The sequence below is a fragment of the Rhinoraja longicauda genome, chromosome 37 (genome assembly GCF_053455715.1).
Source record: "Rhinoraja longicauda isolate Sanriku21f chromosome 37, sRhiLon1.1, whole genome shotgun sequence".
NCBI lineage: Eukaryota > Metazoa > Chordata > Chondrichthyes > Rajiformes > Arhynchobatidae > Rhinoraja > Rhinoraja longicauda.
The window spans coordinates 2409185-2436187 of NC_135989.1; the positions used below are offsets into that span (position 1 = coordinate 2409185).

Below are 27003 nucleotides of genomic sequence, written 5' to 3' on the forward strand. Positions count from 1 at the left end.
AGAGATAGATAGGTTCTTGATTAGTGCGGGTGTCAGGGGTTATGGGGAGAAGGCAGGAGAATGGGGTTAGGAGGGAGAGATAGATCAGCCATGATTGAATGGCGGAGTAGACTTGACGGGCCGAATGGCCTAATTCTGCTCCTGTTCCTTATGATTTACGTCTCTAAAAAATCTGGAAGTTTCGAAAATAAAACAGGAAATCATGTTTACAGTCAGTAGGTCAGGCAGCAAGAGCAGAAATAATGTCAACACCTGTTATTCCATTTTCTGTTTTATTTCATTAAAATATAACATATGATGAGCGTTTGTCGGCATTGGGCCTGCACTCGCTGGAGTTTAGAAGGTTGAGGGGGGACCTCATTGAAACTTACAGAATAATGAAAGGCACAGATAGAGTGGATGTGGAGAGGATGTTTCCACCAGTGGGAGAGTCTAGGACCAAAGGGCACAGCCTCAGAATTAAAGGACGTTCCTTCAGGAAGGAAATTAGGAGGAATTTCTTTAGTTAGAGGGTGGTGAATCTGTGGAATTCCGTCACAGAAGGCTGTGTAGGCCAAGTCAGTGGATATTTTTAAGGCAGAGATAGATAGATTATTGATATGGGAAAGATAGATCAGCCTTGATTGAATGGCGCAATAGACTTGATGGGCTGAATGGCCCAATTCTGTGCCCAGAGCTTATGAACTCATGAACTTGAATTGATCCCAATCTACTTCTTGCCTTTTTCCCTGGAAATAAAACCCTTCATCCACCTATCACTTGCCTGGCTTGGTCCCAGCCCATCTCTCCTCCAGCTTTCTCCCACCTACCCTCATCATCAGTTTGAAGGGTCCCAACCTGAAACAACACCTACCCACGTCCTCCAGAGATGTGTATGAAGGAACTGCAGGTGCTGGTTTACACCCAAGATAGACACAAAGTGCTGGAGTAACTCAGCGGGACAGGCAGCATCTCTGGAGAGAAGGAATGGGTGATGTTTCGGGTCGGGACCCTTCTTCAGACTGAGAGTTTTTTCCAGAGATTTGCTGCCTGACCTGCTGAGTTACTCCAGCACTTTGTGTCTTTTACTCAAGATTGCGGTTCCTGGTAGAAACGAAAGAACTGCAGGTGCTGGGCTGTGCCAATGACAGTCTGAAGAAGGGTCTCGACCCGAAACGTCACCCATTCCTTCTCTCCTGAGATGCTGCCTGTCCCGCTGAGTTACTCCAGCACTTTGTGTCTATCTACAGTTCCAGTTAATGTAAACACTGCCTGGTCTGCCCAATGTTTGCACCCAATTTCTGTTTTCATTTCAGTCAAATGTACAATTTGAAATCATCCCAATGTCTTGCCCCTTTTCCCTGGAACTTGAAATCGCTGCAATTGATGGGGAATGGCGTTTGGATATCAATCTGGAATCTGGAGCAGTTCGTGTGTAGAAATGGCCTTTCACTTTCTCACTTTCCATGGTGTTTGAGATCCTTTCACGAAACAATAAAAGTCTATAAATATTGGAAGATGGAAACGTAGGCCGAACAAACAATGTGTCATGGACCCAATGGGGTTTTCCTTTTAAACAGAGACAGAGAAAAGCTTTGGGCGGCGAAGCTATTGCTGTGAAATCGTTTCCTCTACGGTTTCAATGGGAGAGCCTATGGGGAAGGTTGGCCGGGTCTTGGCGGTGGCTTCCTTATCAGCTTTTCGCAGACTGTTCTCTGAGCACTTATCCGGGGCTGCACCTTGCCAAGCTGCATCCTTTCCCCGGCTTAAAAAGGAAACCTGCAGCAACAAGACACTCGGGGAAAAAAAAAAAACTTTTTAAAAAGCCAAACGTGGACGAATGGAGGTTGCAGAAAATGGCTCGGTTCAGATGTCTGTGGCACTCAGCGGGTAAGGCCGGCGTTACCTTTCATACCAGCACTGATGGGGAAAGATGGGGACTCAGAGACACACACACACACACACACACACACACACACACACACACACACACACACACACACACACACACACACACACACACACAGAGAACTGGCCAACCCACCAGACTGGTGAACACTGCAAGGGCGAGTCTTAAAGTAACCAACAAAACGAAAAGAAAATAGATGTGTATAAATCACAGCAAAATACCCAGTTAAAAGCGAGAAACTAACTGTGTTGAAAGTACTGTTACTTCAGCATTTTGTGTCTATTTTCGTTCCTTTCTGAAGGGCGAAAATGTACCAAGGATTAAAGTAAAACCAGTCAAAGTAATGGATGTGTGGTAGATAATTATTTGTCTTTGCAGATTACAGTTGAGAGTTTTGAGGTGATATTAGAACACAATTTATTCATGTCAATAACAGGATTACAGTAATAAACACATCTGTTTAATTTACAAATTCTTCGGCATTTCAGTTTGGTGTTGTCAACGAAAAGGAGGCTTTTGTTTTGCAGGCTGTTTTGTGTTTTGTCCTAGTTACAAACAGAACATGCCCATGCGTAACGGTATGTTATTTTGAGCAGGGTGATTTGTTTTCTTCAGAGCAAAATCGGTTTAAATCAGGAATCAGAATCACCGGTTAGTTTCAGCGGTTGCGATCTAAATTGTTTGAAATCCTATTAGGTTCTCGGTCCTCCAAAATATTGCAAATGGATTTTAAGCTGGGCTTGATTAAACTAAATTGGATCAATTTCACAGATTGATCCGCACAGTCGGTGGTCGTCATTTACCAGATCCGTCTACCAAACGATTCTATAGCGATTAAAACAACATTAAGAACGGAATTATGGAAATTACTTAAACAGCGTGAAGAGAAGGTAGAGCTTCGGATTTATCATGTTTGTTCAGAGAGCAAGGAATTGTTTCGTTTAAATAAGATTAAAATCCCCCACTAAATAATTGATATTTTGACTAGTTGAGGGGTTATGTTATGGGGAGAAGGCAGGAGATTTAGGGGGATGAGAGGGAGAGATTTGGGGTGGAGAGGGAGAGATTTGGGGTTGAGAAGGAGAGATTTGGGGTTGAGAGGGAGAGATTTGGGGTTGAGAGGGAGAGATTTGGGGTTGGGAGGGAAAGATAGATCAGCTATGATTGAATGGTGGAGGAGACTCAATGGGCAGATTGGCCTAATTCTGCTCCTCGAACTTGTGAGCTGATGAACATATTATTTTAAAGTCTGCAAACTCTGGGGAAGATCACCACAAATTAAGCGTGAACACTCGTTGTAGGGAATAGTGGTAAAACAGAGTGGCTGGGAATTGGAAAACGTGTGAATGGGGATGCAACGCAGGCACTTTGCAAGAAGCCCTGGAGAGAGTTGGGCTTCCACGGGAGCTGGCTGTGACACTGGATGGGAAAGGGTTAAACGTGCGGCTTTTAAGCCGGGTGCCGAGATGAGGTGTCCCGCTGAGATACTCCAGCATTTCGGTGCAAAGCAGCATCTGCAGTTCTATCCTACACTCGCTGGTCGTTGCACCTGTCAATGAAAAAGCAGAAACGCGGGCTCAAAACTGAAACAGCTTTTAGAACATAGAGCAGTATAGCACAGGAACAGGCCCTTCGGCCCACAATGTCTGTGCCAACCATGATGCCAAAACCAACTCTTATCTGCCTGCACATAATCCATATCCCCCCATTCCCTGCATATCCACGTGTCCATCCAAAAGCCTCTTCAACACCACTATCGTATCTGCCTCCACCACCACCCCTGGCAGCACGTTCCAGCCCCCCACCCCCCTCTGTGTAAAAAACCTGCCCCACACATCTCATTTAGACTTTGCCCTCTCACTTTAAACCTCTGCCCTCTAATATTTAACGTTCGCTGTGTGGAAAAGGTTCATGTTCTAGGAGCCGAATGAGGCCATTTGGCCCATCAAGTCTACTCCGCCATTCAATCATGGCTGATCTATCTCTCCCTCCTAACCCCATTCTCCTGCCTTCTCCCCACAACCCCTGACACCCGCACTAATCAAGAATCTGTCTATCTCTGCCTTAAAAATATCCACTGATTTGGCCTCCACAGCCGTCTGTGGCAAAGAATTCCACAAATTCACCACATTCTGACTTGAGAAATTCTTCCTCATCTCCTATCTGTCTGTCAACCCTATTTATGCATCTCATAATTGTGTACATTTCTATCAGGTTTCCACTCAATCTCCGGCCTTTTAGAAAGAACAATTTAATTTTAAGAACTGCCTTTCACCGAACAAATAATAAACGACCAAGTAAATTTCAACTTGTTGACCCCATGATCAGGTCATGTCAAATGTTAAGAGATACAGCGCGGAAACAGGCCCTTCGGCCCACCGGGTCCGCGCCGACCAGCGATCCCCGCACACTAACACTATCCTACACCCACTAGGGACAATTTATACATTTACCAAGCCAATTAACCTACAAACCTGTACATCTTTGGAGTGTGGGAGGAAACCGGAGCACCCGGAGAAAACCCACGCAGGTCACGGGGCGAACGTACAAACTCCGTACAGACAGCACCCGTAGTCGGGATGGAACCCGGGTCTCCGGCGCTGCATTCGCTGTAAGGCAGCAACTCTACCGCTGCGCCACCATTGCAGTATTTAGTCTGAATATTGTTTGACTATATACTGTATGTAATGTCACTACTCTTTAGAATATTTTAAAATGCATGGTCTTAGAGTCATGGAGCAGGGATCCAGGCCTTTCCTCCCCTCTCATCCTTGCCAACCAAAAAACAAAGTGTCTGAAGAAGGGTCTCAACCCGAAACGTCACCCATTCCTTCTCTCCAGAGATGCTGCCTGTCCTGCTGAGTTACTCCAGCTTTTTGTGTCTACCTTCGATTTAAACCAGCGTCTGCAGTTCTTTCCCACACACACCAAGGTGCCCCATCTACACTAGTCCCACTTGCCCGATTTTGGCCCATATCCCTCTAAACCTTTCCTAATAGAGAGATATAAATTTTTAATTTAGTTCCGTGTATAAAATCGCGAGAGGAATAGATCAGGTAAACGCACTGAATCTCTTGTGCAGAGATTATAATAGAGAACCAGAGGACATAGGTTTAAGGTGAGGGGGGGAAAGATTGAATAGGAACCAGAGGGGTAACTTTTTTATACAGAGGGTGGTGGGTGCATGGAATGAGCTGCCAGACGAGGTAGTTGAGGCAGGGACTATTGCAGCGTTTAAGAAACAGTTAGACAGGTTTGGAGGGATATGGGCCAAGTGCAGGCTGGTGGGACTAGTGTAGCTGGGTGATGTTGGTTGGTGTGGGTAAGTTGGGCAGAGGGGCCTGTTTCCACATTGTATCACTCTATGACACTGACTCTATGATTCAGACGTAGTATAATAACAGGCAGACCCGATGGGAATCGAGCATGAAGGTCGATCCAGATTTAGACTTGGAGTCAGAGCCATAGAGCACAGTAACAGGCCCTTCTGCCCACTGAGCCCCTGCTGCCCATCACCACCCATCACCACCCCCTGACCAAAGAAATGTCTCCTCGCATCCTTTCTGAAAGTATGTATTTTTATTCTGAGGCTGTGGCCTCTGGTCCTAGACTCTCCCACTAGTAGAACCATCCTCCCCACATCTGCCACAGTGGTGCAGCAATATAGTTGCTGCCTCACAGCGCCGGAGACCCGGGTTCGATCCCGACTACGGGCGCTGTCTGTACGGAGTTTGTACGTTCTCCCCGTGACCTGCGTGGGTTTTCTCCGGGTGCTCCGGTTTCCTCCCCACACTCCAAAGACGTGCAGGTTTGTAGGTTAATTGGCTCGGTATTATTGTAAACTGTCCCTAGTGGGTGTAGGGCAATGTGAGTGTGCGGGGATCGCTGGTCGGCATGGACTCGGTGGGCCGAAGGGCCTGTATCTCTAAACTAAACATCGTTCTTTTTGCGCTGTTCGTACGCCGGGATGTCGGGTGGAGGTGGGATTCCTCTGGTTGGGAGGGAACAAGGGATCTACGGACTGCCCCATCATTAATTCAGCATAAAGTGTGATGCAATGGATTTAAGAGTGTCTCACACATCGGCAAAACCACAGACACTTTTTATTAATCAAAAATATTTATTGAAATATTAAAATAATATATACAATACAATAAAACCAAAACAGAGCCCACCAGCATAATGCACGACAAAAATAAACTATTATACAACTATCTTACACTGCTTCTCCAGGATGCATTCCACCCCCCGCGGTGCCCAGCGGTCCCGGACATCCCCCAGGGTGCCCGTGGACAGCGCGTAGTCCCTCTCTAAGGCCACCCGGGCGCGGACGTAACCCCGGAAACGGGGCAGGCAGCCGGCTTGGGCAGAGCCCTCTTCCACCTGGCGTCGTGACTCATGGACGGCCATCTTGGCCAGGCCCAGGAGCAGCCCGACCAGGACACCCTCGGCCCCCCCACCAACCCAGAGACTCGCTGGGCAGCGCGGACACAGAACAAGGCGCTCACATTCACCGGATAGACTCAGGAGGAACACCGGTTCCCCAGCAAACACTCCACCCTTTATCGAAAGTGTAGAGAGGAAAGGCAATCTAAAATTAAACCAGAAAATGCCCCCGCCCCACAGCCAGTCAGTCAGCACCTGCGAAATGACACATCGAGTTAACTTTTCGATCAGATCAAATCAGGAATCAATTTATTGGCCAAGTAGACACAAAATGCTGGAGTAACTCAGCAGGTCAGGCAGCATCTCAGGAGAGAAGGAATGGATGACGTTTCGGGTCCAGACCCTTCTTCAGACTGAAGTCTTGACCCAAAACGTTACTCCAGCATTTTGTGTCTACCTTCAATTTAAACCAGCATCTGCAGTTTGTTTTCAGAAACCGTGCAGTGTTTCCACCATTTTTCTACAATATTTTCAGAATTAATTTATGGTTTAAAAAAAGTATGTGAGTTTCATAAAATAACCGCAGTAATTTGTGAAGCTGCCGATACTCATCAGAGTTAGACTAGCAATCGCACTAATCAATAATCTATCAATGTCTGCCTTAAAAATATCCATTGACAGCCAACTGTGGAAATGAATTCCACAGATTCAGCACCCTCTGACTAAAGAAATTCCTCCACATCTCCTTTCCAGAGGAACGTCCTTTAATTCTGAGGCTGTGCCCTCTGGTCCTAGACTCTCCCACTAGTGGAAATATCCTCTCCACATCCACTCTATCCAGGCCTTTCATTATTCTGTAAGTTTCAATGAGATTCCCCCTCATCCTTCTAAACTCCAGCGAGTACAGGCCCAGTGCCGACAAAAGTTGTCCATTCACTCTCTCCTTATTTCCTGCTCCTCGTCCACCTATCCATGCTGAGTGACAAATTTAGCCAATGAACCTGTTTGGAAGTTTAGATGTATGTGTCCATGGACGTTGTGTAAAATGGTCACACTCTCAATTTAATAGACAATAGACAATAGACAATAGGTGCAGGAGTAGGCCATTCAGCCCTTTGAGCCAGCACCGCCATTCAATGCGATCATGGCTGATCACTCTCAATCAGTACCCCGTTCCTGCCTTCTCCCCATACCCCCTCACTCCGCTATCCTTAAGAGCTCTATCCAGCTCTCTCTTGAAAGCATCCAACGAACTGGCCTCCACTGCCTTCTGAGGCAGAGAATTCCACACCTTCACCACTCTCTGACTGAAAAAGTTCTTCCTCATCTCCGTTCTAAATGGCCTACCCCTTATTCTTAAACTGTGGCCCCTTGTTCTGGACTCCCCCAACATTGGGAACATGTTTCCTGCCTCTAATGTGTCCAATCCCCTAATTATCTTATATGTTTCAATAAGATCCCCCCTCATCCTTCTAAATTCCAGTAATCTCCCAGCAAGCTCAACTTTATCACAAAAGGTGCACTCGTCAAAGAAGTGGACTGTTCATCACCTTCTTGAGAGCAGTTTTGGTCATTAGACCAGAGTCATACAGCACAGACACAGGCCCTTCAACCCGACTTGCCCATTTCTGACAACAATGCCCATCTACACTTATCCCACTTGCTCATGGTTGATCCATCAGTGGCTTTTCGGAGACAAGACCCTTCTTAGAAACGTAGAAACATAGAAAATAGGTGCAGGAGGAGGCCATTCAGCCCTTCGAGCCAGCACCGCCATTCATTGCGATCACAGCTGATCATCCACAATCAGTAACCCGTTCCTGCATTTTCCCCATATCATAGAGTCATAGAGTGATACAGTATGGAAACAGGCCCTTCGGCCCAACTCGCCCACACTGGCCAACATTGTCACAGCTACCCTAGTCCCACTTGCCTGCGCTTGGTCCATATCCTGACTACGGGCGCCGTCTGTACGGAGTTTGTACGTTCTCCCCGTGACCTGTGTGGGTTTTCTCCGAGATCTTCGGTTTCCTCCCACACTCCAAAGACGTACAGATTTGTAGGTTAATTGGCTTGGTAAATGTAAAAATTGTCCCTAGTGTGTGTAGGATAGTGTTAGTGTGCGGGGATCGCTGGTCGGCGCGGACACGGTGGGCTGGGTCTCCACAGCCTTCTGTGGCAATGAATTCCACAGATTCACCACCCTCCGACTAAAGATATTTTTCCTCATCTCCTTCCTAAAAGAACACCTTTTAAATCTGAGGCTGTGCCCTCTGGTCCTAGACTCTCCCACCAGTGGAAACATCCTCTCCACATCCACTCTATCCAGGCCGCTCACTATTCTGTAAGTTTCAATGAGGTCCCCCCTCATCCTTCTAAACTCCAGTGAGTACAGGCCCAGTGCTGACAAACGCTCATCATATGCTAACCGACTCATTCCTGGGATCATTCTTGTAAACCTCCTCTGGACCCTCTCCAGAGCCAGCACATCCTTCCTCAGATATGGGGCCCAGAATTGCTTACAATATTCCAAATGTGGCCTGACCTGCACCTTATAGAGCCTCAGCATCACATCCCTGTTTTTGTAGACAAGCCCAAGCATTGAGTTTGCCTTCTTTGCGACTTGCAGATGAGCTTTTTGGGAATCCTGCACCGGCACTCCCGTCCCAGCAAGTAGAGTTGCTGCCTCACAGCGTCAGAGACCCGGGTTCCATCCTGACTACGGGTGCTGTCTGTACGGAGTTTGTGTGACCGCGAGGGTTTTCTCTGGGATCTCCGGTTTCCTTCCACACACCAAAGACGTGCAGATTTCCGTACATAAGCTGCCCGAACCTCCTTCATGTGGTCCAAGACTTCCTTGAGCGCTGAATCGCTCTCAATTTAGTCTAGTTTAGAGATACAGCGCGGAAACAGGCCCTTCGGCCCACCATGCCTGCACTGACCTGCGATCCCCGCACACTAACACTATCCTACACCCACTAGGGACAATTTTTACATTTACCAAGCCAATTAACCTACAAACCCGCACGTCTTTGGAGTGTGGGAGGAAACCGAAGATCTCGTCACGGGGAGAACGTGCAAACTCCGTACAGGCAGCGCCCGTAGTCGGGTTGGAACCCGGGTCTCCGGCGCTGCATTCGCTGTCAGGCAGCAACTCTACCGCTGCGCCACCTCTGTGTATTTTGAGCATCATTATCTCGGCATCTGGAGTTTAGATATCAGCCCCAGTATCGGAGAGATGCCTTTACTGTGGAGTGGTGGTTTACAGCGTTGTGGTGGTGACAACCCATGGTGGGGGCAACCACATAACCACTTGACAGACTGTTAATAGGCCCAGCACACATGGGATTCACCTTCTGTGACATTCGTCAAACCATTTTCAGGGAACCCCTTGCCAATATTTGTAGAAGATAACAAGACGTGTCCGAGCCCCACAATTAAACCCCATCAAATGCCACGGTGGTGCAGCCGGTAGAGCTGCTGCCTCACAGCGCCGGAGACCCGGGTTCCATCCCGACTACGGGTGCTGTCTGTACGGAGTTTGTACGTTCTCCCCGTGACCTGCGTGGGTTTTCTCCGAGATCTTCGGTTTCTTCCCACACTCCATAGACGTGCAGGTTTGTTGGTTAATTGGCTTGGTAAAAATGGTGAATTCTATCTATTTTACAGTCAATGTGCGGAGATCGCTGGTCGGCGCGGACCTGCTGGGCCGAAGGTCCTGTTTCCTCACTGTAACCTGTAAATTGAACTAAACTAAAAACAAATTAAAGATAATTAATTCAAACCCAGAAACCAAAGACAAATCACAGGCGATAAACATTGGTCCATGGGGCCATTGGGAAAGTTACCAACAGTCCCAATGTTTTGCTGGTTTGGTTAATCTTTCCCGACAGTTACTCAAATGTGTTTCTAAGATCGGCGTGGTGGCGCAGCGGTAGAGTTGCTGCCTTGTACTGAATGTATAACCCGGAGACCCTGGTTCAAATCCGACTACGGGTGCTGTCTGTACGGAGTTTGTACGTTCTCCCGTGACCTGCATGGGTTTTCTCCGAGATCTTCGGTTTCCTCCCACACTCCAAAGACGTGCAGGTTTGTAGATTAATTGGCTTGGTAAATGTAAAATTGTCCCTAGTGGGTGTAGGATAGTGTTAATGTGCAGGGATCGCTGGTCGGCGCGGACCCGGTGGGCCGAAGGGCCTGTTTCCGCGCTGTATCTCTAAATTAATGACTTGGACGAAGGGATTAAAAGTAATATTAGCAAATTTGCAGATGACACAAAGCTGGGTGGCAGTGTGAACTGTGAGGAAGATGCGATGAGGTTGCAGGGTGACTTGGACAGGCTTTGTGAGTGGGCGGATGCATGGCAGATGCAGTTTAATGTGGATAAGTGTGAGGTTATCCACTTTGGTGGTTGAATAGGAAGGCAGATTGTTATTTGAATGGTGTCAAGTTAGGAACAGGGGACGTACAACGAGATCTGGGTGTCCTTGTGCATCAGTCACTGAAAGGAAGCATGCAGGTACAGCAGGCAGTGAAGAAAGCCAATGGAATGTTGGCCTTCATAACAAGAGGAGTTGAGTATAGGAGCAAAGAGGTCCTTCTGCAGTTGTACAGGGCCCTAGTGAGACCGCACCTGGAGTACAGTGTGCAGTTTTGGTCTCCAAATTTGAGGAAGGATATTCTTGCTATTGAGGGATTGCAGCGTAGGTTTACTAGGTTAATTCCCAGAATGGTGGGACTGTCGTATGTTGAAAGTCTGGAGCGACTAGGTTTGTATACACTGGAATTTAGAAGGATGAGAGGGGATCGTATTGAAACATATAAGATTATTAAAGGATTGGACACATTAGAGGCAGGAAACATGTTCCCAATGTTGGGGGAGTCCAGAACCAGGGGCCACAGTTTAAGAATAAGGGGTAGGCCATTTGGAACTGAGATGAGGAAAAACTTTTTCAGTCAGAGAGTGGTGAAGGTGTGGAATTCTCTGCCTCAGAAGGCAGTGGAGGCCAATTCCTTGGATGCATTCAAGAGAGAGCTAGATAGAGCTCTTAAGGATAGCGGAGTCAGGGGGTATGGGGAGAAGGCAGGAACGGGGTATCTACCCGATCTATTCCGCTCATGATTTTGTATAGCATCTCATTGACTTTTCTTTCCCTCTCCCCCCTCCCTCCCTCTCTCCCCCTCCCTCCCCCTCCCTCCCCCTCCCTCCCCCTCCCTCCCCATCCCTCCCCCTCCCTCCCCCCTCCCTCCCCCCTCCCTCCCCCCTCCCTCCCCCTCCCTCTCCCCCGTCCCCCCCTGTCCCCCCCTCTCCCCCCTCTCCCCCCCTCTCCCCCCTCCCCCCCTCCACCCCCTCCCCCCCCTTCCCCCACCTCCCCCCCTCCCTCCACTCTCCCTCCCCCTCCCTCCTCCCTCCCTCCCCCCTCCCTCCCCCCCCTCTCCCCCCTCTCCCCCCCCCTCTCTCCCCCTCCCTCTCTCTCCATTACAGATAAAACGCAGTGGGTTCTCAGAGCGGGAGCCAGCGTGGGTGGAACGCACCAGGCTGATGAGAGGTACCCTGGGTAACAGGGTAACATGGCGGAGAGAGACGCCAGGTGTTCCCCACACAGCTCTGGGGATGGCCACAGCCCTGTGAAGACGGAGCCCGGGCTGAGGAGCGAGACCCCCACCAACGAGGGGGCCGGGGTGGACGTCTCTCCCCCCGGGGATGCCGCCCGCTCGGAGGCTGGGGACCGCTCGCCGACGGTTTCCATGGAGACGGGGCCGAGCTCGTCGCAGGGGCTGGCGATGGCCGTCCCTGTCATCAGCCTGGGCCACAGCCAGCGGCACCCGATGAACGGAGGGCACCCGGGGGAGGGTGGGCCACGGACCACCCAGCTGACCGCCCTGCACCCCATCCCCGCCCTGGTGCCCGGCCTGGGGGGCCGGATGGTGCAGCTCTCTGTCCACCCAGCAGTGTCGCCCTACGGCCCACACCCCACCATCAACAGGTCTGTATGTGTGTGTGTCCCCACCCCTGTGGTGTCCAGTACCCTCTGCAGGGAGCAGAGAACTGCAGGCGCTGGTTTACATCGAAGGTAGATACAAAGTGCTGGAGTAACTCCAGCAGCATCTCGGGAGAGAAGGAATGGGTGACGTTTCGGGTCGACACCCTTCCCCTGAAGAAGGGTCTCAACCCGAAACGTCACCCATTGCTTCCATTCCGCTGAGTTACTCCAGCAATCTGTGTCTCCCTCTGTAGGAAGGAACTGCACACGTTGGTTCACACCAAAGATTGTTGGTTTAGTTTAGTTTAAAGTTACAGCGCAGAAACAGGCCCATCAAGTCCGCGCTGACCAGCGATCCCCACACATTCACACCATCTATATTGTCTATTGTCCTACACACCCAGGGATCATTTTTACAATTTCATCAAAGCTAATTAACCTACAAAGGCCGGTCACGGTGGTGCAGCGGTAGAGTTGCCGCCTTACAGTGAATGCAGCGCCGGAGACCCGGGTTCCATCCCAACTACGGGTGCTGTCTGTACGGAGTTTGTACGTTCTCCCCGTGACCTGCGTGGGTTTTCTCCGAGATCTTCAGTTTCCCCCCATACTCCAAAGACGCGCAGGTTTGTAGGTTCATTGGCTTGGTAAATGTAAAAACAGAGGGCACAGCCATGACGTGAGAGGGGGAAAGTTTAAAGGAGATGTGTGGGGCAAGTGTTTTTACTCAGACGGCCTGGTGGCCTGGAACAACTGTCCCGTATTAGCTGGGACACCCCGTATTCTGGGCTCAATTGGTTTGTTCCGTACGGGACCGCCCTTGTCCTGTATTAGGCCCAATGGTCGCTGTAGGCCCCGACGCTGTAGGCCCCGACGCTGTAGGCCCCGACGCTGTAGGCCCAGTCACTGTAGGCCCCGGCGCTGGAGGCCCGGTCGCTGTAGGCCCAGGGGTCGCTGTAGGCCCAGGGGTCGCTGTAGGCTTAGGAGTCGCTGTAGGCCCAGGGGTCGCTGTAGGCCCAGGGGTCGCTGTAGGCCCAGGGGTCGCTTTAGGCCCAGGGGTCGCTGAAGGCCCAGGGGTCGCTGTAGGCCCAGGGGTCGCTGTAGGCCCAGGGGTTGCTGTAGGCCCAGTCGCTGTAGGCCTGGTCGCTGTAGGCCTAGGGGCCGCTGTAGGCCCCAACGCTCTAGGTCACGTGGGGCGCGGGGTGGTGACGTTGTCTATTTGGGAGTGAGATAGTTGGCACCCCCACCTGGAATGTGCTGGAACGTGCTGCCAGGGGTGGTGGTGGAGGCAGATACTATAGTGGTGTTTAAGAGGCTTTTGGATGGACACATGGATATGGAGGGAATGGGGGGGTATGGATCATGTGCAGGCAGGTGAGATCACCTGGCATCATGTTCGGCACAGAGATTGAGGGCTGAAGGGCCTGTTTCTGTGCTGTACTGTTCTATGTTCTACGTTGGACGGGAGATACAGAGCTCTGGAACAGGAGGAGGCCATTCAGCCTTTCATCTCTACTGTTCTGCTGTTCTGTTTTCTCCAGGGATGTTGATGGAGTGAGAGCAGGGGCTCTGGGGGGCAGAGGGTGGGGGAAGGGGGGTAGGTTAATAGGAAAGAAAGGTCACAGGAGCGATAGAAACATGGTGCAGGAGTAGGCCATTCGGCCCTTCGAGCCTGTACGCACCGCCATTCAATATGATCATGGCCGATCATCCACAATCAGTACCCCGCTCCTGCTTTCTCCCCATATTCCTTGATTCCCTTAGCCCTAAGAGCTAAATCTAACGCTCTCTTGAAAAGATCCAGTGAATTGGCCTCCACTGCCTTCTGTGGCAGAGAATTCCACAGATTCACAACTCTCTGGGTGAAGACGATTTTCCTCATCTCAGTCCTAAATGGCCGACCCCTTATTCTTAAACTGGGACCCCTGGTTCTTCAGGCAGAGGGGACTTCAGTAAAGATGGTGCCCGTGCTGGTGGGAGCATGTTGGCAATAAGTTGGGCTGCATGGTGGAGCAGCGGTAGAGTTGCCGCCTTACAGCGAATGCAGCGCCGGAGACCCGGGTTCGATCCCGACTACGGGCGCTGTCTGTGCGGAGTTTGTACGTTCTCCCCGCGACCTGCGTGGGTTTTCTCCGAGATCTTCTATCTCCTCCCACACTCCAAAGATTGGCTTGGTATAAATGCAAATTTTTGGTGTGTGTAGGATAGTGTTAGTGTGCGGGGATCGCTGGTTGGCGTGGGCACAGTGGGTTGAAGGGCCTGTTTCTACACTGTATCTCTAAACTAAGACGTACTCCAAAGACGTACAGGTATGTAGGTTAATTGACTGGGTAAATGTAAAAATTGTCCCTAGTGTGTGTAGGATAGTGTTAATGTGCGGGGATCGCTGGGCGGTGCGGACTTGGTGGGGCGAAAAGGCCTGTTTCCGCACTGTATCTGAAATATGAAAAATAAAAAATAATATGAAATAAACTACCAATATAGGTGGAAAGGTAGAAATCGGTGCGATGTGGAAAGAAACTGATTTTAAAATTAGGCATTCATGCCGAAAGGTGGGATTGAACCAGGGACCTTTAGATCTTCAGTCCGACTGTCTCCCAACTGAGCTATTTCAGAAATCCCTATTTCCCTCATGATTTTGTACACCTCTATAAAAGCACCCCTCATCTTCCTGCGCTCCGAGGAACAGAGTCCCAGCCTGCTCAACCTCTCCCTGTATCTCAGGCCCTCGAGTCCTGGCAACATCCTTGTAAATCTTCTCTGCAGTCTTTCCAGCTTGACGACATCCTTTTGTTTCAGCTTAATGACTGAACGGATCTTTGAGTCCAGCTACGCGCTCTGGTTATGAATGGGCAATAAACGGAATCAAGGGACATGGGGAGAAAGCAGGAACGGGGTACTGATTGTGGATGATCAGCCATGATCATATTGAATGGCGGTGCTGGCTCGAAGGGCCGAATGGCCTCCTCCTGCACCTATTTGAAACTAAAACTAAAAACTAGAACCGAAGAGCAAGTGAGGGGGAGAAGAGAGAAAAGATTTATGTGGGCAGCGCACGGAGAACAGCAAAGGTAGGAAGAATGGAGAAGTGTATAACTTCAGTGCATCATCAAGGACCAGTCTCACCCCGGCCACTCCCTCTTCTCCCCTCTCCCATCGGGCAAGAGGTACAGAAGTGTGAAAACGCACACCTCCAGATTCAGGGACAGTTTTTTCCCGGCTGTTATCAGGCAACTGAATCATCCTCTCACCAACTAGAGAGCAGTGCTGAACTACTATCTACCTCATTGGAGACCCTCGGACTATCTTTAATCGTACGTTACTGGACTTTATCTTGCACTGAACATTATTCCCTTTCTCCTGTATCTGTACACTGTGGACGCTCGACTATAATCATGTATTGTCTTTCTGCTGTCTGGTTAGCATGCAACGAAAGCTTTTCACTGTACCTCAGTACATGTGGGAATAAACTAGACTGAGGAAGCAGGGGTTCAATAGTTTATTTGTTATCACGTTCAGTTCAGTTTAGTTTATTGTCACGTGTACTGAGGTACAGTGAAAAGCAACCATTCAGGGGAAAGACGATACATGATTACAATCGAGCCGTTTACAGTGTACAGATACAGGGTAAAGGAATGACGTTTAGTGCAAGGTAAAGCCAGCAAAGTCCGATCAAAGATAGTCCGAGGGTCACCAATGAGGTAGATGGTAGTTCAGCACTGCTCTCTGGTTGTGGTAGGATGGTTCAGTTGCCTGATAACAGCCGGGAAAAAACTGTCCCTGAATCTGGAGGTGTGCGTTTTCACACTTCTGTACCTCTTGCCTGATGGGAGAGGGGAGAAGAGGGAGTGGCCGGGGTGAGACTGGTCCTTGATGATGCTGCTGGCCTTGCCGAGGCAGCGTGAGGTGTAGATGGAGTCAGTGGAAGGGAGGTTGGTTTGTGCGATGGTCTGGGCTGTGCCCACAATTCCCTCCAGTTTTGTGCGGTCTTGGATGGAGTCGTTCCCAAGCATGTCCCAGGTACAGTTAAGCAAGACTATCACCACACACACAGTAAGCACTTGGTTAGTGCAGAACGTACAGAACATCCCACTGAGTCTACAAGCAGGAGGCGTTGCAAGAGACGTTGAACAGAAAATAGAGTGGTGAGATAAATTATCAGCAGACAGAGATAGGAACAAAATTAAGTAAAATATAAAGCTGTAAGATAGAAACATAGAAACATAGAAACATAGAAAATAGGTGCAGGAGGAGGCCATTTGGCCCTTCTAGCCAGCACCGCCATTCATTGTGATCATGGCTGATCATCCACAATCAGTAACCCGTGCCTGCCTTCTCCCCGTATCCCTTGATTCCACTAGCCCCTAGAGCTCTATCTAACTCTCTTTTAAATCCATCCAGTGAATTGGCCTCCACTGCCCTCTGTGGCAGAGAATTCCACAAATTCACAACTCTCTGGGTGAAAAAGTTCCTTCTCAATTCAGCGGTCGGCACAGTGCGGGGGTCCTGTGGTGACTCCTGAGAGTTAGACCACCCCTTGGCCGAGCCCTCGGCACTGAGACTGGCAGGGTCTGAGACTGCCCAGTCAACGGGTTTTCCCAGCAGCGGTTTTGTGGAGAGAGAGGAGAGTGAACATGTGCACTGGCAGCTTGAATTAATAACGCATCCCCACTGGTCTAACCTGGCGTCCAGCCTTATTCCGGGCTGAACCAATCGCTCCCTCTACGATGAAGTCAAAGTCAAGTACAATAGGGAGAGCAAAGGAACAGATACAGACTGGCACTGATTTGCCAGGGGCTGGCATAGACCTCTTGGGCTGAATGGTCTCTTTCTCTGGTGTAAAAAGACAAGTAAATATGGTGCAAGTTTGAAAATCATAAGCGTTAGCTGGAAGATGATGTGACTTCTGCCTGTGTCGTGAGAAAATGTAATTGTCCTCGACTTTAGTGTATCAGTGATATTTACACAGGTTAATCTCGGGCGAGTTCCATTGCTATGGGATTGGCAAGCGACCATTCAGGACCAGTTGGTAGCGTGGCCGAGCGGTCTAAGGCGCTGGATTTAGGCTCCAGTCTCTTCGGGGGCGTGGGTTCGAATCCCACCGCTGCCATTCCTTGTTTTAAGGTGAGAGGGGAAAGTTTTAATAGGGACGGTGGTCTTTTAGGGTGGCGCAGCGGTAGAGTTGCTGCCTCAAGGCGCCAGAGACCTGGGTTCCATCCTGACTACGGGTGCTGCCTGTACGGAGTTTGCACGTTCTCCCCGTGACCGCGTGTGTTTTTGCCTGGTGCTCCGGTTTCCTCCCACACTCCAATGACGTTAATTGGCTTCAGTAAAATTATAAATTGTACCTAGTGTGTAGGATAGTGTTAGTGTGCGGGGATCGCTGGTCGGCGCGGACCCGGTGGGCCGAAGTACTATTCCAACACTGTATCTCTAAAATCTAAAGTAAAGATTTAAGACAGAAATTGCCATAAACAGAGTTGTGTACTTTTGGAATTCTCCAGAATAGTGGCCAAGGATGTTCAGTCTAAGATTGGAATATTTATGCAGGGAATGGAGGGCTATGGATAATGTTTCGCTAGATAAGACTTGGCATCATGGTCGGCACAGACATTGTGGGCCGAAGGGCCTGTTCCTGTGCTGTACTGTGCTATGTTCGCTGCTCTAGTTTTAGTCATAAAGAGAATGGTCGGGTCTGAGGGAAAGGGAGTTTAGTTTAGTTTAGCTTAGAGATACAGGCCCTTTCGGCCCACCGGGTCCACACCGACCAGCGATCCCCGCACATTAACACCATCCAACACCCACGAGGGACAATTTAGAAAAAAAGTTTACCAAGCCAATTGACCTACAAACCTGCACGTCTTTGGAGTGTGGGAGGAAACCGAAGATCTCGGAGAAAACCCACGCAGGTCACGGGGAGAACGTACAAACTCCGTACAGACAGCACCCGTAGTCAGGATGGAACCCGGGTCTCCGGCGCTGCATTCGCTGTAAGGCAGCAACTCTACCACTGCGCCCAAGGTGAGTCACAGGATCATCCTCCAACCGTAACGGAAATCACGGTGGTGCAGCGGGTAGAGCTGCTGCCTCACAGCGTCGGAGACCCGGGTTCCATCCTGACCTCGGTGGCTGTCTGTGTGGAGTTTGCACGTTCTCGCTGTGGCCTTGTGGGTGCTTCCCAGGTACTCTTGTTCCCAAAGACGTGCTGCTAAGCTACTGCCTGGTGTGTGGTAACAGCAAAGGGGAGCTGGTGGGCTTGTTGGAGAGAATGTTTGGGGCTGATAGTATTGCCTGGGTAGGAGATGGCTTTGACCGAATGGCCATGCTGTAGTAAGTCCAAACCTATTGAACGGCAAAGTGTATCATGTATCTGTACACTGTGGCCTACGCTCGATTGTAATCGTGTATCATATCATATCATATACATACAGCCGGAAACAGGCCTTTTCGGCCCTCCAAGTCCGTGCCGCCCAGTGATCCCCGTACATTAACATTATCCTACACCCACTAGGGACAATTTTTACATTTTACCCAGCCAATTAACCTACATACCTGTACGTCTTTGGAGTGTGGGAGGAAACCGAAGATCTCGGAGTAAACCCACGCAGGTCACGGGGAGAACGTACAAACTCCTTACAGTGCAGCACCCGTAGTCAGGATCGAACCTGAGTCTCCCGCGCTGCATTCGCTGTAGTCTTCACACTGACTGGATAGCACTCAACAAAAGGCTTTTCACTGTACCTCGGTACACGTGACAATCGAAACTGAACTGAACTCTTCATCAGACTGAAGAAAGGGTCTCAACCTGAGGTATTGCGATGAGGGTACTGACATGGATAGAGAACTGGTTGGCAGACAGGAAGCAAAGAGTAGGAATAAACGGGTGCTTTTCAGAATTGCAGGCAGTGACTAGTGGCATCCCGCAAGAACTCTCATCTTGTATGTATGTATGTATTTATGTTTGTATGTTCCCGAAATACCACCAAAACGGTACAGGATAACGCCACCATTTTAGGCCCACTTTATTCACCGTCGCCTGTGGTGTGCAGTATCAAGTTTTGTTCAAATTGTTGCGCTCTCGTGTAATGTTTTGGCTGTTTTTTGGACACATCCCCCATAAAATAAACATCGCATTTTGCAGCAGAGAGAAGGTCAAAGACGATAGCCGCCGGATCTGGGCGTGCGCAGTTGGGGGAGGGTTGCCGTGCCCGGCGTCGTAGCTCGGCGGCACGCCTGTGCAGCAGCGCCTGGAGGACCGGTGCCTGTCCCGGCGTGCCCCGCACCTGACCTTCCTCCCATGGTGCCGAGCTGCGGCAGAGAGAAGGTCAAACAAGATGGCCGCCGGATGTGCGCAGTTGGGAGAGGGTTGTCGGGCTTGGCGGCAGCGCGCTCAGAGAACCTTTAGTAATAACGGGACCCAAAGGTTCCACAGGTCGTCTAGTTTACAATGTACACTATTTGACACAAAGTGCTGGAGTAACTCAGCGGGACAGGCAGCATCTCTGGAGAGAAGGAATGGGTGACGTTTTTCGGGTGGAGTAAGTTGACTCTGAGCTGCCCTCTAGTGGCCTAACTGAACATTGCCAATGGTCAGGGATGCCTTTATTCCGGAAACACATTAAATGCACAAATGGAGGTTTGATGAGTTTGCAGGTCAGTCAATCTGTGATCGGCAAACACTATTAACCCATGGGTTAGCACGGTGGCACAGCGGTAGAGTTGCTGCCTCACAGCGCCAGAGACCCGGGTTTGGTGCTGTCTGTACGGAGTTTGTACGTATTCCCTGTGACCCACGTGGGTTTTCTCCGGGTGCTCCGGTTTCCTCCCACATTCCGAAGACGTACAGGTTTGCAGGTTAACTGGCTTCGGTAAAAATGGTAAATTGTCCCAAGTGTGTGTAGGATAGTGTTGGTGTGCGGGGATCGCTGGTCGGTGCAGACTTGGTGGGCCGAAGGGCCTGTTTCCACACTGTATCATAATCATAATCATACTTTATGTTTTGTATGTTTTGTTTTGTAAGTATGTTTTGCAACATACAAGAAACTTCATTTGCCATACAGTCATAACAATTAAAAGCAACAGGCCACACAAAATACATTTTAACATGAACATCCACCACAGTGACACCTCCGCATTCCTCACTGTGATGGAAGGCGAAAAACAGTTCAATCTCATCCCTTCTGTATCTCTAAAGTCTAAAGTAGATAAGGTGCATAAATGTGTAGGAAAAAAACTGCAGATGCTGGTTTAAATCGAAGTTAGACACAAAATGCTGGAGTAACTCAGCGGGACGGGCAGAATCTTGGGAGAGAAGGAATGGGTGACGTTTTGGGTCGAGACCCTTCTTCAGACTGATGACGTTTTGGGTCGAGACCCTTCTTCAGTTTGAAGAAGGGTCTTGACCCGAAACGTCACCCATTCCTTCTCTCCCGAGATGCTGCCTGTCCCGCTGAGTTACTCCAGCATTTTGTGTGTACACAGTCTTTTACCCAGAATGAGGGAATCCTGAGTGTGGGAGATGCTGGCTGACCCGCTGAGTTACTCCAACACTTTGTGTCTATGTTTGGTGCAAACCAGCATCTGCATTTCCAACACTGTTGACCTGTTCTGCTGTTGTTCTAGTGCCTACATTGGAGCAGCAAGCACATTCAGCGTGTTTCCAAACAGCAGGATCAAAAGGAGACCGTCAAATCATTACGAAGTGGAGATGCATGAAGGTGGGTGGACCTGGTCTTGGGTATTGTCTCTGCATCCCGTGAGGGCGTGCATTTGGATCAACAGCCATCATTATAGGAGTAAAGAGGTTCTGCAGTTGTGCAGGGCCACATCTCAGAATCAGAATCAGAATGATCTTTATCGTCATCCAAAAAAAACAAGTCTTTTGGCCGAGATTTCGTCACCCACAGTCCAACAGTAAAAGCAATAAAATAAGCAATTACGCACACAATCACAAACCAACACAAAACAAGTCCTGTGTGCAGTTTTGGTCTCCTAATTTGAGGAAGGTCATCCTTGCTATTGAGGCAGTACAGCGTAGGTTCACCAGGTTAATCCCCGGGATGGCGGGACTGTCATATGAGGAAAGATTGGAAAGACTGGGCTTGTATTCACTGGAGTTTACAAGGATGAGAGGGGATCTTATAGAGGCGTATAAAATTATAAAAGGACTGAACAAGCTAGATGCAGGAAAAATGTTCCCAATGTTGGGGGAGTCCAGAATCAGGGGCCACAGTCTAATAATAAAGGGGAGGTCATTTAAAACTGAGATGAGAAAAATAAAATTCACCCAGAGAGTTGTGAGTTTGTGGAATTTTCTGCCACAGAGGGCAGTGGAGGCCAATTCACTGGATGAATGAAAAAGAGAGTTAGATAGAGCTCTAGGGGCTAGTGGAATCAAGGGATATGGGGAGAAGGCAGGCACGGGTTACTGATTGTGGCTGATCAGCCATGATCACAATGAATGGCAGTGCTGGCTCGAAGGGCCGAATGGCCTCCTCCTGCACCTGTTTTCTATGTTTCTAAAGTGGGAAGAGTTCAGAGATGGGCACAAAAAGCTGGAGTAACTCAGCGGGTCAGGCAGCATCTCTGGACTTAAGGAATGGGTGACTTTTCAGGTCGAGACCCTTCTTCAGACTGATGAAGAGTTCAGTTTAGTTTATTGTCACGTGTACCGAGGTACAGTGAAAAGTTTTTGTTGCGTGCTAACCAGTCAGCGGAAAGACAAACCATGATTACAATCGAGCCGTTTACAGTGTATAAATACATGATAAGGGAATAACGTTTAGTGCAAGGTAAAGCCAGCAAATCAGGGATAGTCTGATAGTTACTAATGAGGTGAATAGTAGTTCAGCACTGCTCTCTGGTTGTGGTGGGATGGTTCAGTTGCCCTATAACAGCTAGCAGAATGCAGAAAGGATTGACGAGGGTGTTGCCAGGACTAGAGGGCCCGAGCTATTGGGAGAAGTTGGGCAGGCTAAGACTATTTCCCTTCCCCATTGTTCTCTGTATTTGTGAACTATCAGTGATTCACCGACAAGGATGCTCAGATATCTCAGAACACCAACACTTATTGATCTTTCACCATTTAAATGTACGTCTTGGCCTGTTGGTCTTGGGGTATGATTCTCGCTTTGGGTGTGAGAGGTCCTGGGTTCAAATCCCAGGTGAGCCCATATTTTAAGGGCAGCGGTAGAGCTCCTGCTTTACAGACACCCCGGTTTGATCCTGACTATGGGAGCTGTCTGTTACTGAGTTTGTACCTGCGTGTTTTAATTCTGCTCCTAGCACTTATGAACTTGTGTTACTTTTGTGTCCAGCATTTTGTGTCCATCCCTTTCCACTTTAATGAACTGATGTTAGTAACTATCATAACTAACTAATGATAGTTAAGTTATGAACCAAATTATTAAGCTAAGTTATAACGAACTATAAAGTGATAGGAGCAGAGTTAGGCCATTCGGCCCATCAAGTCCACTCCGCCATTCAATCATGGCTGATCTATCTCTCCCCCCTAACCCCATTCTCCTGCCTTCTCCCCATAACCCCTGACACCCGCACTAATCAAGTACCTGTCTATCTCCACCTTAAATATATCCACTGGCTTGGCCTCCCAGCGCCAGAGACATGGGTTCAATCCTGACCTCGGGTGCTGTCTGTGTGGAGTTTGCACGTTCTCCCTGTGAGCTGCGTGGGTTTCCACTGGGTGCTCTGGTCTCCTCCCAAAGCCCTGTGGGTTTGTAGGTTGATTACACTGTCTCACCCCTGTACACTGACACTACCTTACACGTAAGTTCATAAGTGATCGGAGCAGAACTAGGCCATTCGGCCCATCAAGTCAACACTGCCATTCAATCATGGCTGATCTATCTCTCCCTCCTAACCCCATTCTCCTGCCTTCTCCCCATAACCCCTGACACCCGCACTGATCAAGAATCTGTCATGACGGTTTGGGCTTGTATACGCTGGAATTTAGAAGGATGAGAGGGGAATGTTATTGAAGCATATAAGATTAAGAAGGGTTTGGACATGTTAGAGGCAGGAAACATGTTCCCAATGTTGGGGGAGTCCCGAACCAGGGGCCACAGTTTAGGAATAAGGGGTAGGCCATTTAGAACGGAGATGAGGAAAAACCTTTTCAGTCAGAGAGTTGTAAATCTGTGGAATTCTCTGCCTCAGAAGGCAGTGGAGGCCAATTCTCTGAATGCATTCAAGAGAGAGCTAGATAGAGCTCTTAAGGATAGCGGAGTCAGGGGGTATGGGGAGAAGGCGGCACGGTGGCGCAGCGGTAGAGTTGCTGCCTTACAGCGAATGCAGCGCCGGAGACTCAGGTTCCATCCTGATTACGGGCGCCGTCTGTACGGAGTTTGTACGTTCTCCCCGTGACCTGCGTGGGTTTTCTCCGAGATCTTCGGTTTCCTCCCACGCTCAGGTTTGTAGGTTAATTGGCTTGGTAAACGTAAAAATTGTCCCTAATGGGTGTAGGATAGTGTTACTGTGCGGGGATCGCTGGGCGGCGCGGACTCGGTGGGCCGAAGGGCCTGTTTCCGCGCTGTATCTCTAAATCTAAAAATCTAAAAAGGCAAGAATGGGGTGCTGATTGAGAATGATCAGCCATGATCACAGTGAACGCCGGTGCTGGCTCGAAGGGCCGAGTGGCCTCCTGCACCTGTTGTGTGTGGTGTACTGACTGACTGAGGAGGCCTCTCTGCCTTTGGTTTTCCAGGCCCACCACAGATGTTGGTGCTGGAGTGAAGGGCCGAGTGGCCTCCTCCTGCACGTGTTGTGTGTGGTGTATTGTCTGACTGAGGAGGCCTCTCTGCCTTTGGTTTTCCAGGCCCACCGAGTGGCCTCCTCCTGCACGTGTTGTGTGTGGTGTATTGTCTGACTGAGGAGGCCTCTCTCTGTGCCTTGTTTTCCAGGCCCACCACAGATGATAGTGCTGGTGTGAAGGGCGTAGTGGCCTCCTCCTGCACGTGTTGTGTGTGGTGTATTGTCTGACTGAGGAGGCCTCTCTCTGTGCCTTGTTTTCCAGGCCCACCACAGATGTTGGTGCTGGTGTGAAGGGCGTAGTGGCCTCCTCCTGCACGTGTTGTGTGTGGTGTATTGTCTGACTGAGGAGGCCTCTCTCTGTGCCTTGTTTTCCAGGCCCACCACAGATGGTGGTGCTGGTGTGAAGGGCCGAGTGGCTTCCTCCTGCACGTGTTGTGTGTGGTGTATTGTCTGACTGAGGAGGCCTCTCTCTGTGCCTTGTTTTCCAGGCCCACCGAGTGGCTTCCTCCTGCACGTGTTGTGTGTGGTGTATTGTCTGACTGAGGAGGCCTCTCTCTGTGCCTTGTTTTCCAGGCCCACCACAGATGGTGGTGCTGGTGTGAAGGGCCGAGTGGCTTCCTCCTGCACGTGTTGTGTGTGGTGTATTGTCTGACTGAGGAGGCCTCTCTCTGTGCCTTGTTTTCCAGGCCCACCGAGTGGCTTCCTCCTGCACGTGTTGTGTGTGGTGTATTGTCTGACTGAGGAGGCCTCTCTCTGTGCCTTGTTTTCCAGGCCCGCCACAGATGGTGGTGCTGGTGTGAAGGGCCGAGTGGCCTCCTCCTGCACGTGTTGTGTGTGGTGTATTGTCTGACTGAGGAGGCCTCTCTCTGTGCCTTGTTTTCCAGGCCCGCCACAGATGGTCGTGCGCCGCATGTTCACCAACAGCCGTGAGCGGTGGAGGCAGCAGAACGTCAACGGGGCCTTCTCTGACCTGCGCGGGCTGATCCCCACCCACCCTCCGGACAAGAAGCTGAGCAAGAACGAGATCCTGCGCCTGGCCATGAAGTACATCCACTTCCTGGTGGAGCTGGTGGACGACCAGAACGGCGGGCGGGAGCACGGGCACGGAGCGTGGGGCGGGGCCGGCGAGACCGTGGTGGAACCGTCGCCATCGCCGTCACTGTCACCGTCACCGCGGGGCCCCTCGCCCACCAGGCCGGGGCTGGCCGACATGGCCGCCAGGGCCGTGCGCAGGCAGCTCTCCACCATCGCCAACGGCAACGCCACGCCGACCGCCGGCCACCACGGTGACCTCTGTAGCCCCAACACCGAGGGGGAGGAGGAGGAGGAGGGGGAACACTTGATAAAGATGGAAGCTGAGGCGGACCAGCCCAGCCTGGTCTCGGCCCTGGCCCAGAGGTGATACAGAGCAGCCCAGGCCCCGGGGCCAGGAGACGCCATCACTGCAACACCTCCAGACCCAGGCCTCGGCCCACACCTCCCCCCACTGTGCAGAGAGTCGCAGCACTAATGGCAAACGCAGACGCTCAGCAATGGTTCACCTCCCGCCCTCATGGGCCAGTGGACCGGTCTCCAGCCTGGCCCCATCATGGATGGTTCAATGATACTGTGCTGCCACATCCATCTAGGCTGCAGTCGGCTGCTTTGTTTGGCAGACATAGAAACGTAGAAAATAGGTGCAGGAGGAAGGAGGCCATTTTGCCCTTCAAGCCCAGAGACCACACCAGTGGAACACAGAGCACACCAGTGGACAACCCAGAGACTTCACCAGTGGAACACAGTGCACACCAGTGGAACACAGTGCACACCAGTGGACAAACCAGAGACCACACCAGTGGAACACAGAGCACACCAGTGGACAACCCAGAGACTTCACCAGTGGAACACAGTGCACACCAGTGGAACACAGTGCACACCAGTGGAACACAGTGCACACCAGTGGACAACCCACAGAGCACACCAGTGGAACACAGAGCACACCAGTGGTCAACCCAGAGAGCACACCACTGGAACACAGAGCACACCAGTGGAACACAGAGTACACCAGTGGAACACAGAGCACACCACTGGAACACCGAGTACACCAGTGGACCACCCAGAGAGTACGCCAGTGTCGCCACGTTTCAGCGGCAACGAAGTTACAGCACTTCACCAAACGGTCCCATCACCTGCCCACCCCCCCCCCCCCCCCCTCGCACCGGCGGTTCCACCTAACATCTCGCCCCCCCCTTTGTTCTGTTCATTCTCGCCGACTTCCCCCCCCCCCCCACTTCCACTGGGTCCCCCATTGGTCAGGCCGGTCCCCCTCTCTCTGGCCGCGGTGAGCCTTGGTCCACGGTGGGTGAGCCGGGACCACCGGTGGGACCTCCACCGTCAGTCCATGCTGGACAATCCCCGGTCTGTTGCGGTGAGCCAGGCCTGGCCAGGACACTCTCAGCTAGGGTTGCCAACTGTCCCGTATTAGCCACACATCCCGTATCCCTTATCCTGTATTAGGCCTGGACAGTGTAGGCCCGGACGCTGTAGGCCCAGGGGGCACTGTAGGCCCGGACAGTGTAGGCCCGGACAGTGTAGGCCCGGACGCTGTAGGCCCAGACGCTGTAGGCCTGGACGGCGCTGTAGGCCCGGACAGTGTAGGCCCGGACAGTGTAGGCCAGGACAGTGTAGGCCCGGACAGTGTAGGCCCGGACCCTCTAGGCCCGGACGCTGTAGGCCCAGACGCTGTAGGCCCGGACATTGTAGGCCCGGACATAGTAGGTCCCGACAGTCTAGATTTCCGACATTTTAGCTCCGGACAGTGTAGGCCCGGGCGCCGCCTAACGGAGGTTGAGTAGCAACCGCCTCCAGGCCTGGGCGGCCGCCATTGGTGGAGTGGGAGCACGTGGCTGCTGGATGGGTGAGGTCACGTGGGGCGTGGGGCCCGTATTTTGGAGAGAGTTAGTTGGCAATCCCTACCACAGCCCACTGCTGCACCCTGCC

At 50.8% G+C, this 27003-nt stretch overlaps 1 protein-coding gene and 1 non-coding gene across 3 annotated transcripts; both read left to right on the forward strand.

Moving 5' to 3' along the window:
* The first annotated feature begins 1810 nt into the window (after nucleotides 1–1810).
* LOC144610598 (uncharacterized) lies at nucleotides 1811–26302 on the forward strand. 2 transcript variants are annotated; one of them, XM_078429407.1, is made up of 4 exons: nucleotides 1811–1869; nucleotides 11760–12261; nucleotides 20878–20972; nucleotides 24909–26302. In XM_078429407.1, the coding sequence occupies exons 2-4, from the start codon at nucleotides 11846–11848 to the stop codon at nucleotides 25424–25426; spliced, it is 1029 nt and encodes a 342-aa protein (XP_078285533.1). In that variant the 5' UTR covers nucleotides 1811–1869; nucleotides 11760–11845; the 3' UTR covers nucleotides 25427–26302. The 2 variants fall into 2 exon arrangements, with proteins under 2 accessions (XP_078285533.1, XP_078285534.1); XM_078429408.1 differs by lacking the exon at nucleotides 1811–1869 and adding an exon at nucleotides 2661–2778.
* trnal-uag (transfer RNA leucine (anticodon UAG)) lies at nucleotides 17284–17365 on the forward strand. The gene has a single exon. It is a non-coding gene; the product is annotated as a tRNA-Leu (tRNA).
* Nucleotides 26303–27003: the final 701 nt, after the last annotated feature.